At 42.7% G+C, this 22,998-nt stretch overlaps 2 protein-coding genes across 7 annotated transcripts in view; one reads left to right on the top strand and one right to left on the bottom strand.

The window, feature by feature from the left end:
• AKAP7 (A-kinase anchoring protein 7) overlaps positions 1–22,998 on the bottom strand; it is a 138,451-nt gene that overhangs the window by 44,742 nt on the left and 70,711 nt on the right. For all 6 annotated transcript variants that reach the window (XR_013345633.1, XM_077813045.1, XM_077813044.1 and 3 more), the window contains exon 7: positions 14,597–14,741. Coding sequence is in view for 5 of the 6 variants with exons in the window: in XM_077813045.1 (XP_077669171.1) it covers positions 14,597–14,741 (145 nt within the window). In the remaining variant the exon portion in view is untranslated. The remainder of the gene's footprint in view (positions 1–14,596; positions 14,742–22,998) is intronic.
• On the top strand, positions 17,753–20,191 carry MSH5 (mutS homolog 5). Its single transcript, XM_077811741.1, has one exon. It carries the CDS (start codon positions 17,753–17,755, stop codon positions 20,189–20,191), a length of 2,439 nt encoding a protein of 812 aa, XP_077667867.1.

The following is a 22,998-nucleotide window of genomic DNA, read 5'->3' as shown; positions in this document are numbered from 1 at the left end:
CTCTTTAACATTTAAATCTTTAACATTTGTTTCAAGGTTCCACAGAAACCCCACCATTCAAGACTGCCCAAGAATGCATGGATTCAGTGCATTTCTGATGTACCCTGCCCCTCCTTCGTGGGTAGCACTGCCCACTTTTGAGGCTGCACTGATCATTGACAGGCCCTTGGCATGTTAAGAGTTCCAATGTAAAGAGTTGCATGAAGGAAGCCATTTGCAGTGTAGCACAACAAGCTTTGTGCCTACAAAGCCTTATGGCACCTTATGTAGTAACTATTTACATGTATAGATAGAGCTCTCTTAATACAGTAGAGCAGTGTTTGCCATTGCAACTCCTCCCCCAGGTGGCCTTTCCAGCTGTCGCAGCTGGCATAACCCAGAGCTAAATCAAGCCCCCATTGTATCCTATTTTCTTGGCACAAAGAGTGTGGATCCAAGACTGGGAACCTGAGCTCTTAAAAGATTCAGCATGATAGCTCTTAAGGCCTAGAAAGAAAACTGTTAATTATTGATAGAATGACCTGTTATGGCTGCCTGCTGCAGGTTCACAAAGTCCACCTATTAAAAGTAGTTACCAAATTTCTCTTTGAAAAAATTGGTATATGTGGCATAAAGCAGCCCCTCCCCAGCTCCCTTCATTTTCCATTATAAAAAAATAGTTAAATTACAAGCAGGCAGATAAAGATGAAACAACAAGTGAAAGCCGCTCCCAAAATACATAGAAGAATTCATAAGCACCAGCACCACCTTAGTTCATTATTATATTTAAAAAAATAACTTCTCAAATGGTAAAATGCTCAAGGTGTGGCACTGATCAGGGATCTGATAAGGCACAGGGCTTTGATCTTTTTCCCCTCAAAAATATTTCATTTGCCGGCAGTGAGGCAACCAGCTATTGCCTTCACTGTCACTACACTATCTGATGTTCTCCCAAAGTCACATTATTGTCTCCTGGGCTGCACCAAGTAAAATTCCATTTTAACAACCCCACCACTTCTGACCCGGTTTCATCTGCATCCCAAAGTTGAGGAAGGCAGAAGAGACAAAGGAATGGAGAAAATAAATTAATGATGATTTGGATAGTTTAAGATTAAATAGGTTGAAATCCAGTCACTCCCCTGCCCATTTCTTCACACACACACCCCGCCCCTGAGAAGCTTTAATGGTTTCTTAGTTTATTGTACTTGTTCTCTATGGTTTTTTTTTTTTGGTTGGAAATTATTGTGTTCCATAGCTAAAACTTTGTAATATAAACAATATTGCCTTAAAAGACAGCATAATACAGTCCAGGAGTAAGAATTTAGATTGATCATGCTCACACAGCCTTTGGCAGTAGTTAAAAAATCCATAAACAAGCTATTGGGATGTGTGTGTATCTGTATGTTATTGAATTTAAATTGTGGAAGGTTTCAGAGTGGTAGCCGTGTTAGTCTGTATCAGCAAAAACGAGGAGTCCTTGTGGCACCCTAGAAACTAATACATTTATTTGGGCATAAGCTTTCGTGGGCTAGAACCTACTTTATCAGATGCATGGAGTGGAAAATACAGGAGCTGGTATAAATACATTAAAGGATGGGAGTTGCCTTACCAGATGTGAGATTAGTCTAACAAGACAATTCACTTAACAGCAGGATACCAAAGGAGGAAAAATAACTTTTGAATTGATAATGAAAGTGGCCCACTTCAGATAGTTGACAAGAAGGTGTGAGTAACAGTAGGGGAAAATTAGTATTGGGAAAATTAAAAAACCAGTAGGAGAACACTTCAGTCTTTCTGGTCACTCAATAACACACCTAAAAGTGGCAATTCTTCAACAAAAAAACTTCAGAAACAGACTCCAGTGTGAAACTGCAGAACTGGAATTAATTTGCAAACTGGACACCATCAGATTAGGCCTGAATAAAGACTGGGAGTGGCTGGGTCATTACAAAACCTAAAGCTAATTTCCTCCTACTGTTACTCACACCTTCTTGTCACCTGTCTGAAATGGGCCACTCTCGTTACCACTTCAAAAGTTATTTTTCCTCTCTTGGTATCCTGCTGTTTAGTGAAGTGTCTCGTTAGACTGACCTCACACTTGGTAAGGCAACTCCCATCCTTTCATGTATTTATACCTGCTCCCTTATTTTCCACTCCGTGAATCCGATGAAGTGGGTTATAGCCCACGAAAGCTTATGCCCAAATAAATTTGTTAGTCTCTAAGGTGCCACAAGGACGCCTCTTTTTTTTTTTTAATTGTGGAAATTACTTTCAGTGTATATTTACTATATGTATTTAGAAGATACTGATTACCATAGTATTTGAAGCTGAATTTGGGACCATTGTCTCCATAATTTAGGAAAGCTGAGACTATACATCTTTAGTGAAGTGCATCCACAACAATTCTGGCTGAGATTATGAATTCTGAAGCAGGATTTACCCAATGTTTATATGCATTTTAGAAGAGAAAATAAGCATGAGAAGCTCTGTCATAAAAGTCTGCATAAAAGATCCTAAAACAAAACAGTGGAATGATGCAAATGATTGTTTGAGATAATAATTAATCCAGGTTATAGGCTGAAATTGAGGTATCTGGAGATTAGCATCTAAGAAGCTTGGGCAATAAACCACAAAAGACGATTACAATATAGAGCAAACTGAATGCACCAGCAAAAAAGAAGTAACTATTTTGCATGCTTCTAAAAGAAGGGAATAGAGGGACATGTAACCACACATGCAGTCTAAAATAAAATAAAAGGGTGTTTGCTTTTGTGTGTTTGTACAGGCAGGGTCTTGATGGTTCACGTAACGTTTGTCTGCTTTTTAATGTTAGTTTGTTTAATTAACTTAATTAACTACTTTTGGGAGGGATATTTATTTATTCCTCCCACCCCTCCCACACACACACAAAAAAGAGATGAGGGATTCTAACTTGAAAAATATGGCAGTATTGATTCAATACAACTAGCTATCTTAATGCATTAAATTCAAACTCATGTTGCTTAACATGTACATTATATAAATACACTTTTTGTCTCTCATGGGGGTTCTAGCAGTCCTAATTAAAGTGATGTAAAGTTTTCATAGAATTTTTAATATGCAAGTCAAAGTTGTTTGTGTTTAAAATATGACAAGCCAAGGAGGAGGAGTTGGTACGTTGGAAAAGTTTAGTGTGCTGTATAACCTAGTAGAACAAGAGAGCTCCGATGCCTGAGGTTGCTGAGTCAAGACAATTTAAACAAAGAATTTTATGCAATTTACTCTGTGGAGAAATAGTGAAAATATAACTGAATGCAATTATGTCATTTACACTGCTCGTTTAAGTAGTTTCAAAGTAAAAAGAGTTTTTATGCAGTCTTGAACCAGCAATAGTACTCTTGTTGTACTCAGCAGGCTACAGAGAGAGTTGAAGGAGACATATAATAAAATTCTGGGTATCTACTATTTAGGAAAACAAGAAACTGTGGCACAGATTTTTCAGTACTTAGTACTTAGGCCAAAAGTCACTTGACTTAAATGGGATCTATGGCTTCTCAAGCTACATACTTGCATATTTTATATGGATTTAGAAGCCTAACTTTAGGCACCCAGGTTTGAAATTTTTGGCCTGTCTATCTTTAGTGTCAAGTTTATAAAATATATGTTGCACGCTCACTGACAACCTTCATATTCTGCATAACTCATAATTCCGCTTACTGTTGATAGTTCACAAATTTCATGTTTCTGCAACTCTCTTGTAAAGAGGGGTACATGTGTGATTTCATCTGCAAAGACATGAAATCCTAATGCTAAACCAGAAGTTATGGGGTTGATGCAGAAATTATGAGGTGAGGTTCTATGGTCTGTGCTCTGATATACAGGAGGTCAGACTGCATAATAATGATCCCTGGTGATCTTAAAAAAATCTATGAATACTGAACAAATGTAAATCAATAAACAAGGAGCAGGGCAACTCCTATACGAATGTAATAAATGACTTGGATAGGACCAGTGGTGAACTGGAGCCGGTTCGCAACAGTTCGCTAGAGCCGGTTGTTAAATTTAGAAGCCCTTTTAGAACCGGTTGTTCCGCGAGGGACAACCGGTTCTAAAAGGGCTTCCTCCAAGGGTGCTCCAGCCCTGGAGCACCCAAGGGGAAAATTTGGTGGGTGCAGAGCACCCACCGGCAGCTCCCCCACCCCCAGCTCGCCTCCGCGCCTCCTCCCCTGAATGCGCCGCCCCGCTCTGCTTCTCCACCCCCCACCCCGGCTTCCCGCAAATCAGCTGTTCACGTGGGAAGCCAGGGCAGGCTGAGAAGCAAGCAGCGGCTTCCTGCTCAGGCCCAGGGAGGCGGAGGTGAGCTTGGGCGGGGGGTGGGCGCGAGGAGGGCCGTCCACGCCGCAGCAGGTAACCCGGGGGGGGGGGGGAACGCACAGGGGAACCGCTCCCCGCCCCAGCTCACCTCCGCCACCCTCGATCTGAGTGGGAAGCCTGCTTCTCAGCCCTCCCCAGCTTCCTGCCAAACAGCTGATTCGCGGGAAGCCGGCGGGGGGTGGGGGGGTGCGGAGAAGCAGAGCGGGGTGGTACGTTCAGGGGAGGTGGTGGAGCGGAGGTGAGCTGGGGCTGGGCGCGGGGCGGGGAGCTGCCGATGGGTGCTCTGCACCCACCAATTTTTCCCATGGGTGCTACAGCCCTGGAGCACCCAGGGAGTTGGCGCCTAAGGCGCCACTTTTAATGTGATCAGTGGGGGGGCGGCCGCTCCCCCTGCTCCCCCCTAGCTACGCTCCCCCGCCCCTAGGAGCCAGAGGGACCTGCCGGATGCTTCCTGGGAGCTGCCCCAGGTAAGCACCACCGGGACTCCCCACCTCGCCCCCTGGCAGGTGCCTCTGGCTCTTGGGGGGGGGGGGGGGTGGGCACCCACTACGGTGGCCCACGAGACCCCTCCTGCCCGGTTCTGGGGACAGTCAGGGGACAGGAGAGGGGGGTGGATGGGGCAGGGGTCCGGGAGGGTGTCAAGGAATGTGGGGGGGTAGGATGGGGCAGGAGTCCCGAGGGGCGGGGTGGGCAACGACCCCCTCATGGGGTGAGGAGGGAACCCGTTGTTGAGATTTTGGCAGCTCATCACTGGATAGGACCCTGTTTGTTCAACAATATTCCACACAATCTTTCTTTGCAATGTGCTGTTATGTACATTTGTTTCCATTGTGCTGCACAGCTACTTTCTGGTGAGACATAACAATGCCATATTAGCACATAACAGCTCTCTGTTTTAAAATATAGTTTCACCACTGAGCAACACACAAGACTTCTGTCTCCCCTGAAAAGAAAGGGTGGTTTTTTTTTTATAAATCTTAGGGGTTCTATACTATTCCAAAAATATATTTTTCCATTCACTGAAGTCTAAGAAAAGGAAAACTCTGGAAATTGTCTCCTGCTCCTATTGATTGTTGGATATTGTTGCCTAGAGATAATATATAAGCCACAGCAAAGCACTTTTAACAACTGGATTTTGATGCAGCGTTCATATTATTTCTGAAGTACTGACCTGTGCAGCTGTCTTATTTTAGAATACCTCACAGGGATTAGACAGTCAGCAAAGCAGCATCTCTGTGTAATCATGCAACTCTCAAGAGCTTATAGAAACTAACACTTGAAAAAAAAATTCTGACATTTCAGCAGAAAACCAGTACATCTTTCCTTTCTCTCACTGCCCTTTGAACTACTGAAAAACATTTCTCAGAGGAATATCTGAGTGGTATGACATTGTAGGGGAATTATTCTAGGATGACTTATAAGTTCTAAGAACTTATATTAACTTGGATACATTAGTAAAAAAGGTATCTTCAAAGGCACACTTCCAAAAATAAAAAAGTATTGATTTTATTAATATTTCCAGTAATCATTAAAAATAAAAATATTAAAAACCTAATTTACTCTTCACCACTTCTATGGTTTGTTTTATTTTCACATTTTACTTAGCTTGAAATGGCCAAGAATAATGAATATTTAATTTTAATAAATAAAACTTAGCAATGTTAGGTCTTTGAAAATGAAAGCCTTTTAGAGCAGTGGTTCTCAACCAGGGGTGCAGGGCCCCCCTGGAGGGACATGAAAAGGTTTCAGGAGGGCTGCCAAGTAGGGCCAGTGTTGGACTTGCTGGGGCCCAGGGCAGAAAGCCAAAGCCCCACTGCATGGGACTGAAGACGGGGGCCCTAAGTCCCACCACTTGGGACTGAAGCTGAAGCCTGAGCAATGTAGTTTTGCTGGGGACCCCATAGTATGGGGCCCGGGGCAAATGCCCTGCTTGCTACTCCCTAATGCTGGCCCTGGCTTTTATATGCAGAAAACCAGCTCCTGTGGCATAGGTGGGCAGTGGAGTTTTTATAGTGTGTTGGGGGGGGGGGGGGCTCAGAAAGAAAAAGGTTGAGAACCCCTGTTTTAGAGTATAAAAAGAAAAAAGTTTAAAAGCAGAAAGCTATTTAGGATTGAAAATAGCTATTGAACATCAATAAATATTATTTTTTAGTACATGTGTTGTCAAAAATCCAGCTGTCTGCTTAATTTCATAGCTTCATAGAGTCTAAAGCCAGAAGGGACCACAGTGATAATCTAGTTTGACTTTCTGTATAACACAGACTATACAACTTCCTCAAAATAATTCCTAGAGCAGATGTTTTAGAAAAACATCCAGTCTTAATTTTAAAATTGTCAGTGATGAAGAATCCACCATGACCCTTGGTAAGTTGTTCCAATGGTTAAGTACTCTCACCATTCAAAATTCATGCCTTATTTCCAGTGTACTGGCTTAATGAAGACACTAGATGTTAGCACGTAGTTCTTGTATTGCAGATGGTTCTTGTGTAGTAGAGCACAGAGTTTTTCAGCACAGTGTAGGTATATCATTCCAGCAGCTGAGGACAAATTCACCACAGGGGAATGTGAACCACTGAATACAAGTGTGGAGAAATACTCCCTACTGGGGCTTGACCCAGGGAATTTTGTATCCATAACCAATATCTCTACTATTTTAATATTATTTCATATTTATAGACAGTGCATAGATGTGCATTAAGCTTTTACACAAAGATTAAAGATACAGCTACCTTTCCCAAGGGCATGCAGTCTAGGGTAGGTAATGCAGGAGATGGTGTGATTTATGGTATTGGATATGGCAGACATGTCAAGCAGGGTGGGGATGAAAAGGAGCTCCTTTAGTTGTCCGGATTGAAGGAATTATTAACCTTCACAAGACTAGTCTCGTTATAGTGGAGAGGGTGGAAATCAGATTATAAATGATCAAGGAATGACCAATGAAGAAAGCAAGCCAGCAGGAGTAGAAAGCACACTCAGGGAGCTTGGACATTAAAGGATGATGGGTGGAGGAGAAGAATTCTTTAAAGTAAGTGTTTTGGGATAATGAAGGCTGAGGAAAAGAAGCCAAACCATCTCACCTGTGGGTGGTGAAGAGCCTGTTTAATCAAAACTGTGTTCACTTGTGTCATAAATATAAAGGGAAGGGTAAACACCTTTGAAATCCCTCCTGGCCAGGGGAAAGCTCCTCTCACCTGTAAAGGGTTAAGAAGCTAAAGGTAACCTTGCTGGCACCTGACCAAAATGACAAATGAGGAGACAAGATACTTTCAAAAGCTGGGAGGAGGGAGAGAAACAAAGGGTCTGTATGTCTGTCTATAGTCTTTGTCGGGGATAGACCAGGAATGGAGTCTTAGAACTTTTAGTAAGTAATCTAGCTAGGTATGTGTTAGATTATGATTTCTTTAAATGGCTGAGAAAAGAATTGTGCTGAATAGAATAACTATTTCTGTCTGTGTATCTTTTTTGTAACTTAAGGTTTGGCCTAGAGGGGTCCTCTATGTTTTGAATCTAATTACCCTGTAAGGTATCTACCATCCTGATTTTACAGGGGGGATTTCTTTATTTCTAATTACTTCTATTTCTATTAAAAGTCTTCTTGTAAGAAAACTGAATGCTTTTTCATTGTTCTCAGATCCAAGGGTTTGGGTCTGTAGTCACCTAGGCAAATTGGTGAGGCTTTTTACCAAAGCTTGTCCAGAAAGTGGGGTGCAAGGTTTTGGGAAGTATTTTGGGGGGAAGGACATGTCCAAACAGCTCTTCCCCAGTAACCAGTATTTGTTTGGTGGTGGTAGTGGCCAATCCAAGGACAAAGGGTGGAATATTTTGTACCCTGGGGAAGTTTTGACCTAAGCTGGTAAAGAGACGCTTAGGAGGTTTTTCATGCAGGTCCCCACATCTGTACCCTAGCGTTCAGAGTGGGGAAGGAACCTTGACAACTTGGTTGCTGATGTTAGTCCTTTCCAGTATGAGGAAATTTTTTGTTATATTGTGGATTAACTCTATCAGATTTAGATTGAACTGAGCGTAGCCATGGAAGCAAGGCAATACCTGAAGGAAACAAATGTCAGGTATTCTCTACTTTGGTTTCAACCAGTGTTATTTTCCACAGCTTGTACCACATACCACAACTAGCGTGGGTCCTTGTTTCTCCTGGCTGGTGAAAGTCAGTGGAGAATTACTGGGTCCTGTGCTTGAGCTTGTCAGTGCCTCCGTGGAGGAGGGCAAGGTGCTGACTAGAAACATGTGTTTTGACGTCTGCTCAAAGAGCCATCTCTTGATGTTCACAATCTGTTGACTATCAACCAGTATCTAATCTTCTATTTTTGATTAATATTAAAGAAAAGGTTGTGGCAAGATGACCTTTCTGGGTGCCTCTGACTTCTTGTCCCTGGGAAACTGGGATTTCAACATGGGGCAGGCACACACATTATTCTTATTTCATTGGGTGATGATCTGATGACCTGATCTAAGGACCAGGTGCCCATATTGATACTGTTAGATTTATCCTTTGCCTTTGGTACCATTGATCATAGGGTGGTGTTGATGTTTGTGATTCCTGATAGGAATAGAGGGATTATTCTTCTGTGGCTTCATTCCTTCTTTGCTGAGGGACACCAAAGGATTTTGTTGGCAAATTATCTTCTGCCCCAGGTGTCTTATATATGGTACCATAAGTATCTACTCTGCCATTTCTCAAAATCAATGTGTGTATAATGTGAAGAGAGTTAGTGTGGAGATGTAGGCTGAAGTGGTTTCAGTATGCTGATGGCCCCCAACTTTATATATCTATCTCATCCAGCTCAAAAAAAGGCCATCACAAGTATTTCTCAGAGCCTGGGTGAGACTGGTGCAGGGATGAGAACCAGTGGGCTGAGACACAGTCCTGAAAAGAGTGAGATGATAATGGTGGCAAAGTAAAGACATCAGAACATTTTGCAGATGTTCTGCAATCCCCATGACTGAAAGGAGATTCTCCATCACTTGTAACCAAAGTTTACAACTTGGTTCTGGATAGAGTCCCAGCTGCTTTTAGACAGCTAAATAGCAGCAGTGATCAAGAGTGTAGTTTATTTCCTCCCCCTTCTGTTTCTGACCACACAGTTATGGCCTTTCCTCACAAATGCAGAGCTTGCCAACACAATACATTTTTCTCACCTCTATAGTATACTTTTGCAATAAATTCTACAGGGGGCTAAATCCTAAATCCACTCAGAAGCTGAAGCTAGTGGAGAATCTGACAATCAGAGTACCTTGCCATAAGCATATGACTCTCATGCTCTCAGACCTCCTCTGACTGCCTATTGTCCACAGGGTGTAGTTAAGATGATGGTTTTGACCTATTAAACTCTATTAAACCTGGGAGACCCCCCTCTCTTGCCATGTCAGGCTGCCATATCTGGGATGAGAAGCAGCACTTGAGTTAGATGCCCTTCAGTATAAAACAGAGGGAGTTGACTCAGAGCCTGATGGCTCGCACACTTGTTCCAAAAGAGGATGAATCTGTTGTAAAGCCCATCTGTTTCATCTGGCATTTGCTGAAGTTGGATGTGAGATTTTTGTAATGTGTGTGCTGACTGATGTTTGGGTGGGAGGAGAAATGTGCTGCTGTTCTGCTGATTTTTCATATCATTTCTTTAATTATGAGAGAGGAGACTTACAGCCCAGGATAGTATCCTTTTATGTTGTATTGAAATCCAAATACATAAATAAGGTGCTGGTTTTAGCAGCACTCAGAGCCGCTCTCAGACCGACAGGTAGTCTAGGACATGGCTTATACAAGTTTAGTATCACGCTCAGCATGCTACCTGTTCTGACTCCATCCAAGAAAGGATCTTCACCCTTCCCAGTCAAGCCCGTGGGTACAATATAAGGATTACATTTCTGCTTTGCACATTTTGCCCAGCTTTAATGAAAACTTCAGAAGTGCAGGGAGAGGAAGAAATGAACAGACTGAAAATCTTGCTTCATCATGAAACCAGCTCTGTAGCATGCTCTCTTCATCAGTAACGGAATGTAATTGCTACTACAAAATCCATCATCCAAATACAGAAAGTCTCAATGAGCAACAGCTAACCGAAGAACAGGTGATGCAAACCTCTCCGATGCAAGTTTTCTAGTAGACGTACAAATAACATAAAGGAAGGCCACCGGAAGGAAAACAGTGTCAAGCTTTTTCTGGATATAAAGCCTCCTAGTGCAATGTGCATTTGGCAAAGAGACTACAAATTCAGTGCTAATTTGAACAGTAGGACCTTAGTCAAAAAGAGAGATTCAAAACATTTAATCAATTTATCCACAATAAATATTTTTCACCTATTTTTTAGGAACTGGCAACTGCTATTGCCTGGTGCCCCATACACATACACCTTCCAGTAATATTTGTGATGCATCCGATGAAGTGAGCTGTAGCTCACGAAAGCTTATGCTCAAATAAATTGGTTAGTCTCTAAGGTGCCACAAGTACTCCTTTTTCTTTTTGTGATGAGTGGGACACTTTCATTTGAACAATGTGTGGCATTGTTTGTTTGAGACCTAAACTGCCATGTTTCTTTTTTAATTACTATTCATAGCCTCAAATGATGACGCATTAAAGAGAAAGTGTCCTGTTATTTACGGAGTAAAGTAGAAGTAATGTTTGGAGATTATTCAGTCTGAGTCCCTTTCAGGGGCAGGGGCAGGAAGAAGCTTCAGCTTTAACTTTATATTTCCAGGTTTGTGCCAGTTTCAACTGGACATTTCGGGCCTAATTTTGCTTTATGCTGGATTTTGCTGATGGACTAAAACAGGCTACAGGAATCCCAGGGTTAGGGTGGATTTGTAACAGCACAAGGTACCAGTAACCCCCATTCTGTAGGGGGTCTGCACAACCCCTAGAGCGGTCAATGTTGGCTGAGGAGGGTATTGGAGGATTCACAAATCGGGGTAACACTTCCAGGTAAGTCTTCCCGCTTAAAGAATGGGGGTTGGAAAAATTGATTTTAACTTTCTCCTTTCTAAGCCACTATGGCTGGGTATATAATTTTGAATGTAACTGAATTTGGCATTTAGCAATTTTCTTTAGTATTTCTATACTTTCAATTATTATTTTAAATTACAGTAGTTATGTTCTCTTTAAAATATTCATAAATATTTAGCTTGTGGTCATAGTGGACCACAAGTTAAATATGAGTCAACAGTGTAAGGCTGTTGCAAAAAAAGCGAACATCATTCTGGGATGTATTAGCAGCAATGTTGTAAGCAAGACACGAGAAGTAATTCTTACACTCTACTCTGTGCTAGTTAGGCCTTAACTGGAGTACTTTGTCCAGTTCTGGGTGCCACATTTCAGGAAGGATGTGGACAAATTGGAGAGAGTCCAGATATGAGCAACAAAAATAGCTTTATACTTGTTGCAGAACAGCTTTCATTTGGAAATATTTATTATCCAAATTATTTAGCCCAAGAGACATATTCTAGAATACTCTGCCACTTGTAAATAACACAGCCATCCCAAATTTCATGCCAATTAAAGCCTTCATACCACATCATATATAATCGATTGTCCCACATTCAGTAGGTAGGTGGATTATGCATGTGTATATATAATGTATGTATGCATGCACGTATAAATGTAAATAAAATATCGTACGTAAATCTTTTGACGCATTTTTGGTTTCTCTTCATATTGCTGTCACCAATAATTCAACCATGACTATCGCAATCTGTTCTTTCGCTACTCCAGACTGTGTTTCATTTGCCATGTGCAATATCCTCCAGTATAATAGGAAAAAAGTGATTTTTTTTCTATATTTTGTGAGAATAGAGAGAACTCAAGTGCAAACTAAAATTGTGTAGTATCACTGGCAACAGGTACTTAGCATTTTAGTGCCTTATATGTTTAAAGCACTATTGAGACATTGAATAGTAAATCCTCACAACTCACCTGTGAGATCAATAAGCATTACTATCCTCACTGTACAGACGGAGAAATTGAAATAGAAAGGTGAAGTGACTTGTCCAAGACAACACAGCAAGTCACTGACAATGCCAGAATTAAAATTCTGGACTTCATGGCTCAGCAGTGTGCTTATTCCTTCAGACAACAATGAATTCCAATACCAGCACTTGCATAAAGATGGTCAAAACAATTACTGACTCAGAGAAGGCAGCAGCAGCTGTGCATGTACACATTTGGTCTACGCTGCAGTTTTAGTTCTGGCACAGTGTTGGGAATGCAAGTAGCAAGATCTTTGAGGGTAGCCAGAAGAATAGTAAATTATACAGAATAACTGCTAAATATTTTTACTGTGTGACAGAGAATTTAAAAAAAAAAGGTAAAATAAGTAATTCTGATACAGTCCTGTCAGTTGACAAGACATTTAAAAAGTCTGACTCTTTTACCAAAATCTCCTTGACTGGAAGCATAACATTAGATGAAGATATGCTTAAATCAGAAGCGATTTCCCTTAATTATGCTCATCATAGAAATATAAGGTGGAAGAGACCTCAAGATGACTTCTAGTTCAGCCCCCTGCACTAAGTCAGGACCAAATATACCTAGAATATCATCACTTCACTTTTGCATAATACGGGGACATGCTTAGAAACATCCCAGAAAATAGAGATTATTTGCTGTGAGGTTTCAAAGATTTGAGGAAGAAGCGGAAGTTTTAATTTAGAGCTGTTTACAGAACAGGAGGTTCCAAAGGAAGGATGTTTCCATTCAGTTACTAGTGATGGAAGTAGTAGCCTTTAAAGATTTTCACATCACTACGTGGATTGTCCTTCCCTTCTATAGAAATTCTCACTCTTTAAGGGTGAACATTTTCATAAATATCTCTAGTATTCTTTGGTGTGGGATGCAGAACAGTAGAGGGGCCTCCATGTGAGGTTTTTCCTGTTTGAGTGGCTTCTAGTTAGTTTCATGTTACTTTAAAAACTGTTTGATTAGGAATTTGTTAGGGGGAAATGTTGCAAGATATAGGAGAAGCAAAAAAAAATTCCATTTCTGTGATGAGTGTCTTAATTTTGGAGTCTTTCTCCATAGTGTTTCTTATTCCTGGTGCCTTTCTTTTTTTTTTTTTTTTTAAAGAATCCTATATAATAATAGCAGATGTTCCCCTGCTACCTTAATGTAGGTCATGGTCTGTTCCAATAACAGTAACAATTTTCTTCTTGAGCTGTAACACTGCTCTCTACCATCTTGCCAAAAGAAGCAGAAGATCTTTTCATTATTATTGCGTACATTTTTGTTCTGTTTTGAAAGGAATATTTTTCACATTTATAAATTATAAAAGAAAAGAGCTATAGTAACATTCAACATGAACTTTGGGGCATGACACAGTTTGAGGCTGTTGTTGTTGTTAGTCTTGCCTATCAAATTTTGGCACATGGAAATTATCCTAATGGACCCTAACCTTTCCAGGCAGGTGTACCAGGTTATCAAACAAACATCAACTGTACTAGTTCAGATAACACACTGAACTGAACTGATCTGATATGGCCACTACCCTTGCTTTAAATGTCCTCAAGCACCACCACTACTATAATGTTGATACAAAATCAGCCAATTAATGATTGGTAAAAAAAGCAAATACATGTATGAAAAAAAAGTACATGTTTCTCTCTGTGCACCCTTCAAGTGTCACTTGTCTCCTTAGTCTGTAAATTCTTTGGGGCAAGAACTGTCTCTTCATACACATTTCTACAGCGTTTAACATAATGAGGTCCTGATCCTAACTGGAGCTCTGGGCATTATTGTAATGTTGTTTTTTTTTAAATCTATGCCCACTGCTTCCAACTCATGTTTATTTCTGGCTGCTCTTAATAAAGCTGAACATTTGGAGCAGCCAAGTTCCACATGGGTTAGAGAGCACACAATATCATGAGAAGTGGGCACCAAAGCATAGCAGACAAACTCACTGTTAAAACCACCATCCTGCAAGCTCTCCATGTAAAGAACTAACATGGAAATCAACTGAACTTTCATTCCTGTAGGGCTTGCCAACCTTAAGACAGGAATGGGAGGGAAAGCCAAAAGTACACAGAAGTATGAAGCTCCAGTGCTGAGGCACCTATAATTGGTTGGGAGCAACAGTTCTGATTTGTAGCAGTAAGTAGCTTAACTGCCAAAATGTTACAATATTTAATTCAGATTTGACCCATCTAACGTGTCTCTGCAAGATTTGCCAAACATACATTCCCAGCATTAACAGCTTATCAACCTCTTCAATTTCAAACAAAATTCATAAAATTAAGAAATAAAACAAAATAGTATTGTACTTACCGACCGTGATAGAGGACTCACAGTGGTAGTAGCCATTGGGTTGCTTTTTTTTCAACATGGAGCAAAGATCTAGGCGGTACAGGGTTTCATCTCCAAAATAGTGGTTTTTAAAATTCTCATACAGGTTCGGGTCAATTTTTTTCACCTTTAAATAATCAAAATAAAATTACATTAGTCATTTCACTAGGAGACCAGATTTTCATATTTATTTTTTATGGTTCTGTTTGGAACAAATGTTTTTTAGAATGAATTTAGAAATATAAATAAAACATTACACTGTAATGTGCCTGATCCTTTGGTCTGGCTGAGCTGTGCTCAGTGCAGGACCTGAGGAGAAGGGGAGAAAAAGTGGCATTACACCACCTTTATGCTACCGGCCCCCCCCCGACCCTGTGCCAGTTCAGCCCCCAGCACGAGTTAGAGCGGTCTTAGAGCAGCCCTAACTTCCAATGGCTTGTAACAGCCCCCAAAGGGCCATTATGTAACTGGGGATTATTGGCTCTGTCCACTCTACTCGCAGGAAATTTCCCACTATTGGGAGAATCCCACTTGGCTGTTTATAGCAGCTTTCCTCGTGCCTTTAGACCACCAGAGCAGGGTGGTTTCTACCCAGCCAAACTAGGCTTTTTGCCCTGCTTGTTGACATTTATAAACTTTCATATACTTTTTACAATTAAGCTTACAATTAGGGTAAATTTGTTGGCCTCGTTAACACAATAGAGCTCTTTCAGTGCACTGATTGGGAGGGGGCAGTTATAAGACAAAGCTTTTGCACAGAGGTGTTACAAAGGGGGGAGGGGTTTGAAGTTATAGGGCATTGCTGATGAAAATGTTTGATGTGGGATTGTAACAAGGTAGTGGGTATAGGACAGGCATGCCAAGTGACACAGACTTGGCAGCCCTGTCCCGCCTGCTGATATCTCCGCTGGATTTTCACACCTGCAGCTAAGGTGTGAGCAGGCTGTAGGCATTTGCCTGCAGTTGCGCCTTCCAACTGCATGGGGCTGCTGTGGCATCAGCTAAGCTTCCTCTTTTGCTACTCCCTCTGCTGGGATTATAGTCAGGCAGGAAGAGGCAGTAGTGGCTGGCAGTGCAGCACAATCACTGCAAGATGGGAGGCCTAATATTGGCCCCAAGTGTCCACACTACTTTGGTGATCTGCACCAGGCTCCACCAATCAGAAACCCACAGCAAATACTCCAGCCCCAGATGACCAGCAAAACATCCAGTCCCCCACGTACAGCACCCACTCAACTCGGTATCCCCAGTCAATCACCTTTCTACCCATCAATACCAGGCACAGCTGTCGAATTTAATGCAGCTCCACATCCACTCATTACTGTCTGGGTCAGGGTGTGTTGACCATATGCTGAAGTTTATGGTGATATGCAAATTATGTGCATATTATTTGTAAATAGGCATAGTAGTTCATTACATTTGCAAAAAAGCCATACAAGAGCTGCACAAAACTTGGCACTTCCGGTGGGGGTGGGGTTATGGGATGGCACTTGTCTGTTGGCAGGTAGGAGGCAGTTACGGAGCTGTGCTTGTATGTTGGAGGCATTTAAAGGCAGTGTCTTTGGGGGGGGTGTGACAGAATTATAGTGTAGAGCCAGACATCTTTATCTTTATCTTTATGGCTCCTCAGCCCCCCTTTTGGGGTCCCTGGCTGGCCAGCAGGATGGGCTGCTGACTGAGACTCCCTCTAGTCTGCACCTGCCAGCCAATCAGCACCCTCCTTGCCCTCAGCTCCTCGCTTTCAATGAGAGGCCCAGAGGGAGCGGGAGATGGAGCAGCTGAGGCAAAAGAACACTGAGCGGCCAGGTAGGGACAGAGACAGCGACAGCCAGGATCAGCCACCGGCCTCGCAGCAGTGAAGACAGGTACAGAGGTCACGAGGTACGGTGTGAGCAGGACCAGAGTGCGGGACAGTGCTGCTCTCTATGGTACGTGGGGGCTAGAGGAGAATTACAGACCACAGCACTGTGTGGGGGCAGAGCTGTGCGTACAGGGGGATACGAGAGTGGTGCTCCGTACGAGGAAGGGTTATTGAGGTGTGTGGAGGGGGCTGGGCTTACAGGATGGTGTATGATCTGTGGAGGGAGAAAGGCAGCGTTACTGGGTGGGCCTTCTTCAGGGGAAGGTGAGAAGGGAGACAGGTGGGGTCAAGGCGTGTAATGAGCTGTGGGGGTGGGGAGCGAGGGGAAGGGGAGGAGGAATGGGCAGGGATACAAATTACAGCTCAGTAGCTGTGTGGCAGGGTCCAGCCCTGATGAGAATCTGAGCTGAGGGAGTGCTGAGCAGCTGGTAGGGGAAGGAGAAAGAGGCGGGTTAGGAAGATAAACCCCCAGCCTGAGAAGAGCTGCCTGGCCTACATGTGAGGTGGGTGGGTAGGAAGAGAACTGAGATCTGGGAGAAGGGTCATGCTGTGGGGGTGAGGGCAGGGAGGGGGGTTATGGACCATTGCTGTGGGGCGGAGTGGTGCTCTGCCATGTGTGGGACTAGTATGATCACCTGGGGTGGTGTGTTGTGAATTCATATGGAGGGCAGGCTTCCAGGGTGGTGCTGGGTTTGTAGGTAGCGGGTGTGGGGTGGCACTGTGTGAATGTGCCCATGGAGGTGGGTCTGTGTGCATAAAATGGGCATTTCCATGAGCACTCATGTATGCCCATACACACAGTTGTGGAGTGTGGCTGTACATCCGAGCAGGCAGTTAGGTGCTGACTCTACTAGCCTTTAATTTCTACAGAGTAGTGTCCATAGCCCACTGCAGTCACGACAGGATACGAGATCCATTCCTCATCATTATTCATACTAACTAGGGATACTTGGGGCCTACTAAAGCCAAACTCTCAGCCCAACCATCCAACTCATTTTGTGGTTCAACCCACCTCCCCGCTCATTACCTCTTAAAGAAAGAGGATTTGCATGCAGCAGGAGTGTGGGTAAAGAGGACTGATGCAAGCAGCAGAAGGCTGTTGGAAAAGGGGCAGGTGGCCCAGAGAGGGAGAGGAGTGAAGTAGATCAGGTAGTGGCTGGGAGGTGGATAAAATGGACAAGTGATCGGGGTCAGTTGTTATTGGGGAAAGGACTTATAAGATGTGCCAACAAAAATGTCCATCTTCACCAGCAGCACAGCTCCTGGAACTGGCTAGAATGAGCACCACTGCTTCACAGAACACCCACTGTCTCCCATCACCACTGCCTGGGCCTGAACAAGAGGAGGAGCAAGAGCAACCTCAGATATACATGTGTGTGTTGTGGTATGCAGGGCTGCTGGGGATCACTTATTATGACACAGGAGACTGCTCAGTCTACTTCATGCCCGACATGCCTGATAACGAAGACCTCAAGCTGCTGCAGAAAGTGATTGATGAAGTCCTTCCCCGATGCATAGTGACGAGTGCCAAGCAGGATCACAACATTGCCAAATTCCTGACCAATATGGGTGCTGCTACGGGGGATGTGGACAAACCAGAAATTGTCCTCTTTCCCAATATGGACTTTGGCCTGGAAGTGAGCAAACAGCGGATCTTATCTCGGCAATTCCCTTTCATTCCCTCTCATATGACTGCAACAGAGAAAATCCTCTATTTGTCCTCCATCATTCCCTTTGAGAGCCCACTCATGGTTCGAGCACTAGGTGGGCTGTTGAAGTTTCTTGACAGGAGGCGGATCGGAGTTGAACTGGAAGATAGCACAATCGGGGTTCCCATCTTGGCCTTTAAAAAGTTTGTGCTCATGGATATTGTGAATATGGACCAAGATACTTTTTGTGTCCTACAGATATTTAAAAGTGAGGTGCATCCTTCTGTTTACAAGCTGTCCAGTGGGCTGAAAGAAGGACTCAGTTTGTATGGGATTTTGAACCGCTGCAGGTGCAAGTGGGGAGAGAAACTGATGAGGTTGTGGCTCATGCGGCCCACCCGGAACCTTACAGAGCTGAACAAACGGCTGGATGTTATTCAGTTCTTCTTGCTGGCTCAGAATCATGAAACAGTCCTGACTCTTCAAGACTGCCTTAAGAATATAAAAAATGTACCTCAGATTTTGAGAAGAATGAATCTTTCACATACAAAGGTCAGTGACTGGCAGGCACTTTACAAGACAGTTTATAGTGCAGTGTGTCTCAGAGATACATGCCGTTCCCTGCCTAGCAGCATCGAGCTCTTCCAGACCATCTCACAGGTCTTCACCGATGATCTGCACTATATTGCCAGTCTCATCAGCAAAGTGGTAGATTTTGAAGGCAGCATCTCAGAAAACCGCTTCACTGTCAGACCCAATGTGGACTCCACCATTGATGAAAAGAAACGAAAGCTGATGGGTCTCTCAGACTTCCTCACAGAGGTGGCACGGAAGGAATTGGAGAACCTGGACAATCGGATTCCTTCCTGTTGTGTCATCTATATTCCCTTGATTGGATTCCTGCTTTCCATTCCACGGCTGCCCACAATGGTGGACAAGAGTGACTTTGAGATTGAAGGCCTGGACTTCATGTTCTTGTCAGAGGATAAACTGCATTATAGAAGTGCTAGGACAAAGGAACTAGACAGCATTCTGGGTGACCTGCACTGTGAGATCAGAGACCAGGAAACACTTATCATGCACCAGATGCAGACAAAGATCTTGGAGAAGTCGGCAGTGCTTAACAATGTGATTGAATACACAGCACACCTAGATGTGCTGCTAGCTCTGGCAGTGATGGCTCGAGAGAATAGCTACAGCCGTCCGTGCTTTACCCACCGCCATGGCATCCACATCAAGGATGGCAGGCATCCACTCATGGAGCTATGTGCAAAGACTTTTGTGCCCAATCCTGTGGACAGCGGTGAGGCTAATGGGCGAATAAAGATCCTTACAGGGCCCAACTCATCTGGGAAGAGTGTATACTTAAAAATGGTGGGCCTTATAACATTCATGGCCCTAATCGGCAGCTATGTCCCTGCTGCAGAGGCTGAGATTGGGGCAGTTGATGGGATTTACACCAGGATTCACAGCAGGGAATCAGTATCTGTGGGACTCTCCACTTTCATGATTGATCTCAACCAGGTTGCCAAAGCAGTGAACAACGCCACTGAGAGGTCCTTGGTACTTATTGATGAGTTTGGCAAAGGGACCAACACAGTGGATGGCCTCTCCCTTCTGGTCGCTGTGCTGAGGCACTGGCTCAAGCAGGGAACCCAGTGCCCACAGGTCTTTGTCTCCACTAATTTTCACAGCTTGGTGCAGCTGAAGCTCCTTCCTGACACCCCTCTTGTGCAGTACCTGACAATGGAGACCCACCAAGATGGAGATGAGTTAATATTCTTCTATCAGCTCAAGGAGGGGGTGTCCACTGTTAGCCATGCTGCCAATATTGCTGCGTTGGCTGGGGTGCCACCCAAAGTGATTGCACGAGGAGTGGAGGTATCAGAGCTTATCCGAAATGGAAAACCTATTAGACGTATTGATCATCCATCCAAAGGGAGCCAGCTAGAGAGATGCAAGTCTCTGGTGGAAAAGTTCCTTTGCCTAGACCTTGATGACCCCCATGTGGACTTAGAGAAGTTCATGAGTCAGGAAGTGCTGCCCTCTGCAGCCTCCATTCTGTAACCATGTAACTCTAGAAACAATAAGCTATAAGCCTCCCTTGCTGTCAAACAGCAAACATTTTGACGAGAGGGAGCTTAAAATTTCCCTATAATTTCATATTAACGGGAATAATATCCCTCCTTCAATGAATTTTCTTCAACTCCAAATATGAAATGCAATCCAACATACAGAAACAACCACCCAATATCCAGCTGAAAAACACCATGGATGAGGGATATATGTTCTCCGGGGGAGATGAAATAACTTCTGCAATGATCAATAATTTCTCTGACCAGTGCTCCCACACCATATTTAAATTTTAAAACATTATTGTAAAAGTTCTGTTTCCTTTTTCCTGTTTCAAACAATTGTTGTGGCTACCTATCTGTCTGAGATGTAATCTTTTTATCTAGTAGTAGCAAAGCAGGAGGGCTGGAGGTCAGGGACCTTGGTTTCTCTTCCACCTGTGTGAACTTGGGGTAAAGTCTTAACCTCTTTGTACCTGTTTACTCATTTGTAAAAAGAGTACATAATAATCTAACTACTTCAAAGCACATATTGAGGCTTAAAGGTTTATAAAGTGCTTTAAGAGTGGCAGATGAAAGGTGCTATAGAAGTACAGCGTAGTCATTGCGTACAAGATCATAGTTTGGGACCTAGTTATGATACATCCTTCCTGAGCTGGTAGTACTGTGAGGGTAAAGTGCTCAGTCCCTAATGCAAGAGAGTGTGTTGCATCACACTATAGTGACTCTTCTAGTCACTTTCGTATCAGCATCAAGAGATTGCACAGAAATGTGTGTCCTATTCTCCTGAGTCAGAAAAAACATTTTGTCATTGTGCAGGGAATTGAGAATGAGGATAATAGAGGGGGAAATGGGGAAATGTCATGGGCTATAAGACATTTCTTACACCACTAACCGTCTTGCCCAGAAAAATGGCACTCACAATGGGGATTGCTGATGCAGTGGTTTAACAACCTTATAGTGTATACTTCTGGGAAAGTCCACATTCTAACTCTGCTTATTATTGGTCACCAATAGAAATTTAATTGTGGTTTCACCCTGATTGCTGCTGGTTGTTTGTCCACATAATAAAGCAATCACATAATTTATCTTAATGGACAGTCTCTGCTCAGGAAAAGCTAGGAGCTGTCATAAATGGAATGTTGCAGGGCAGAATCAGCGTGCATTGGCAGAACCATGTGAGGATGCACTTTGGTCTGTTGAAACAAGAACTGCTCTCTCCCCTTAGGTTCTATATTATAAGAATACAAACTTGTTATTATTTTGACTCCACTTACTTTTAGAAACATACAGACACCAAGGGAATTGAAGAATGTATTGAGAATTTAAGACAGAGATTAGCATTTTAAATTTTTTCCAAATTTTAAATGAAAATTTGAGGATGGGAAAATTGCACTGGGAAGAAGGGATAGCTAGTCTTTTGCTTCCCCACTTCCCCTATCCTTGTCCATATAATCAATAAAAGGATCTTTAGTGAATACGATGTTTGACGAATGATGTAATAACAAACATTCATAGCACCAAGCAGCAGCAGCAGAGCATATAGGCGGATAAGGGAAGCAGAAGTAGGACTCAGTGTGCTGACTTTTCTTGTGATGTGATAACTTGACCAGCGGCCACATCCAAACAAAACAGCAGGGCATCTGACAGCTAAGACTGATTGCCAAAACTATGCTATTACTTCTCACAGTACAGCTAGCAGAAGATGTAGACAGTGGTACTATATTTTCTTTATGCTGGACTTGCTTGAGCATGGTGGTTTAAAGGAGCTAAATATGCTAATTTTATTTAAAATGAAGAAAGGTTTGCATGGGTCAGCCACTAACAAAAAAATTAGTTATAACTTCATAACTTTCAATGCTAAATATCTTCTAATCTGTTTAGTGTGTGTAGTTGAAAATGGCAAGTAAAATTAATTTGAGTCATATCAATAGGATTTTGATTGAGACAGAACTTCGATTTTGTTGCAGTGTAGTGATTTTTCCTTTAATGCGTTATGTGGTGTGCTATCAGACTACAAAATATACAACTACAGTTTCAAATAAACAAAACATACAATTGTGACAAATTAACAGGAAACGACAACAGGGATAAATTATAGCAACATACAGTTAGTATTGTTTCCAATAGAATTATAATGTACTGTCTTCAAAACAATGTGCACCAACTATGCAATTAACTTGTCATCACTGCAGTTAAATCATAGACTCGTTTACCTAGGGGCCTAATACACCACTGCACTGCACCCTGTACAGTCACTTGTATTAGTGCAAATTGAGTCTAAAATACTCCCAATCTGATTGCATTCACTTTGCAAATGGTGTCAGTGACTATGCAAGCTGCAGAGCAACAGTGAATCAGGCCTTGTACCTTCACTTTTAAAATAGTCTTGCCTGTGGTTTGTAATTACAAGATTTTGTTTTACTCACTAGGGACCTAATTAAGCAGAAATGATCAGAGAAATTCAGCATAGTCAGGCAGTACAATTTAAGGATTCAATTTCATAATAATATTTGCAGTTCTTTAGCCTCTTGCATCGAAGGCGCTCGAATCACCTTACAGCATTTATCAATGAAGCCTCACGGTAAATAAGTAATAGATTGAGTCAGTCTCAACCTCTCAATACTTCATTTCACCAAAGTCACACAGCAAGTTAGTGGTAGAGCTGGGAATAGGAGTGTGGTCTCTAACCACAAAACGAACTCACTTCTTTCATTATATACTGTAGTGTGTCCAGCACTGTACAATGCATAGAAGATATGGTACCTGCCCCATGGATTTTATTGTTGAAGGCCCCAGTCC

This window comes from Eretmochelys imbricata, chromosome 3, assembly GCF_965152235.1.
Source record: "Eretmochelys imbricata isolate rEreImb1 chromosome 3, rEreImb1.hap1, whole genome shotgun sequence".
Lineage (NCBI taxonomy): Eukaryota > Metazoa > Chordata > Testudines > Cheloniidae > Eretmochelys > Eretmochelys imbricata.
Note: the sequence above shows the minus strand (reverse complement) of the source record. Positions and strands in the feature narration are given on the sequence as shown.

What these genes read in the sequence shown, in the direction of transcription:
- MSH5 (XM_077811741.1), top strand. Translation starts at nt 17,753, where the DNA reads ATGAGCACCACTGCTTCACAGAACACCCACTGTCTCCCATCACCACTG.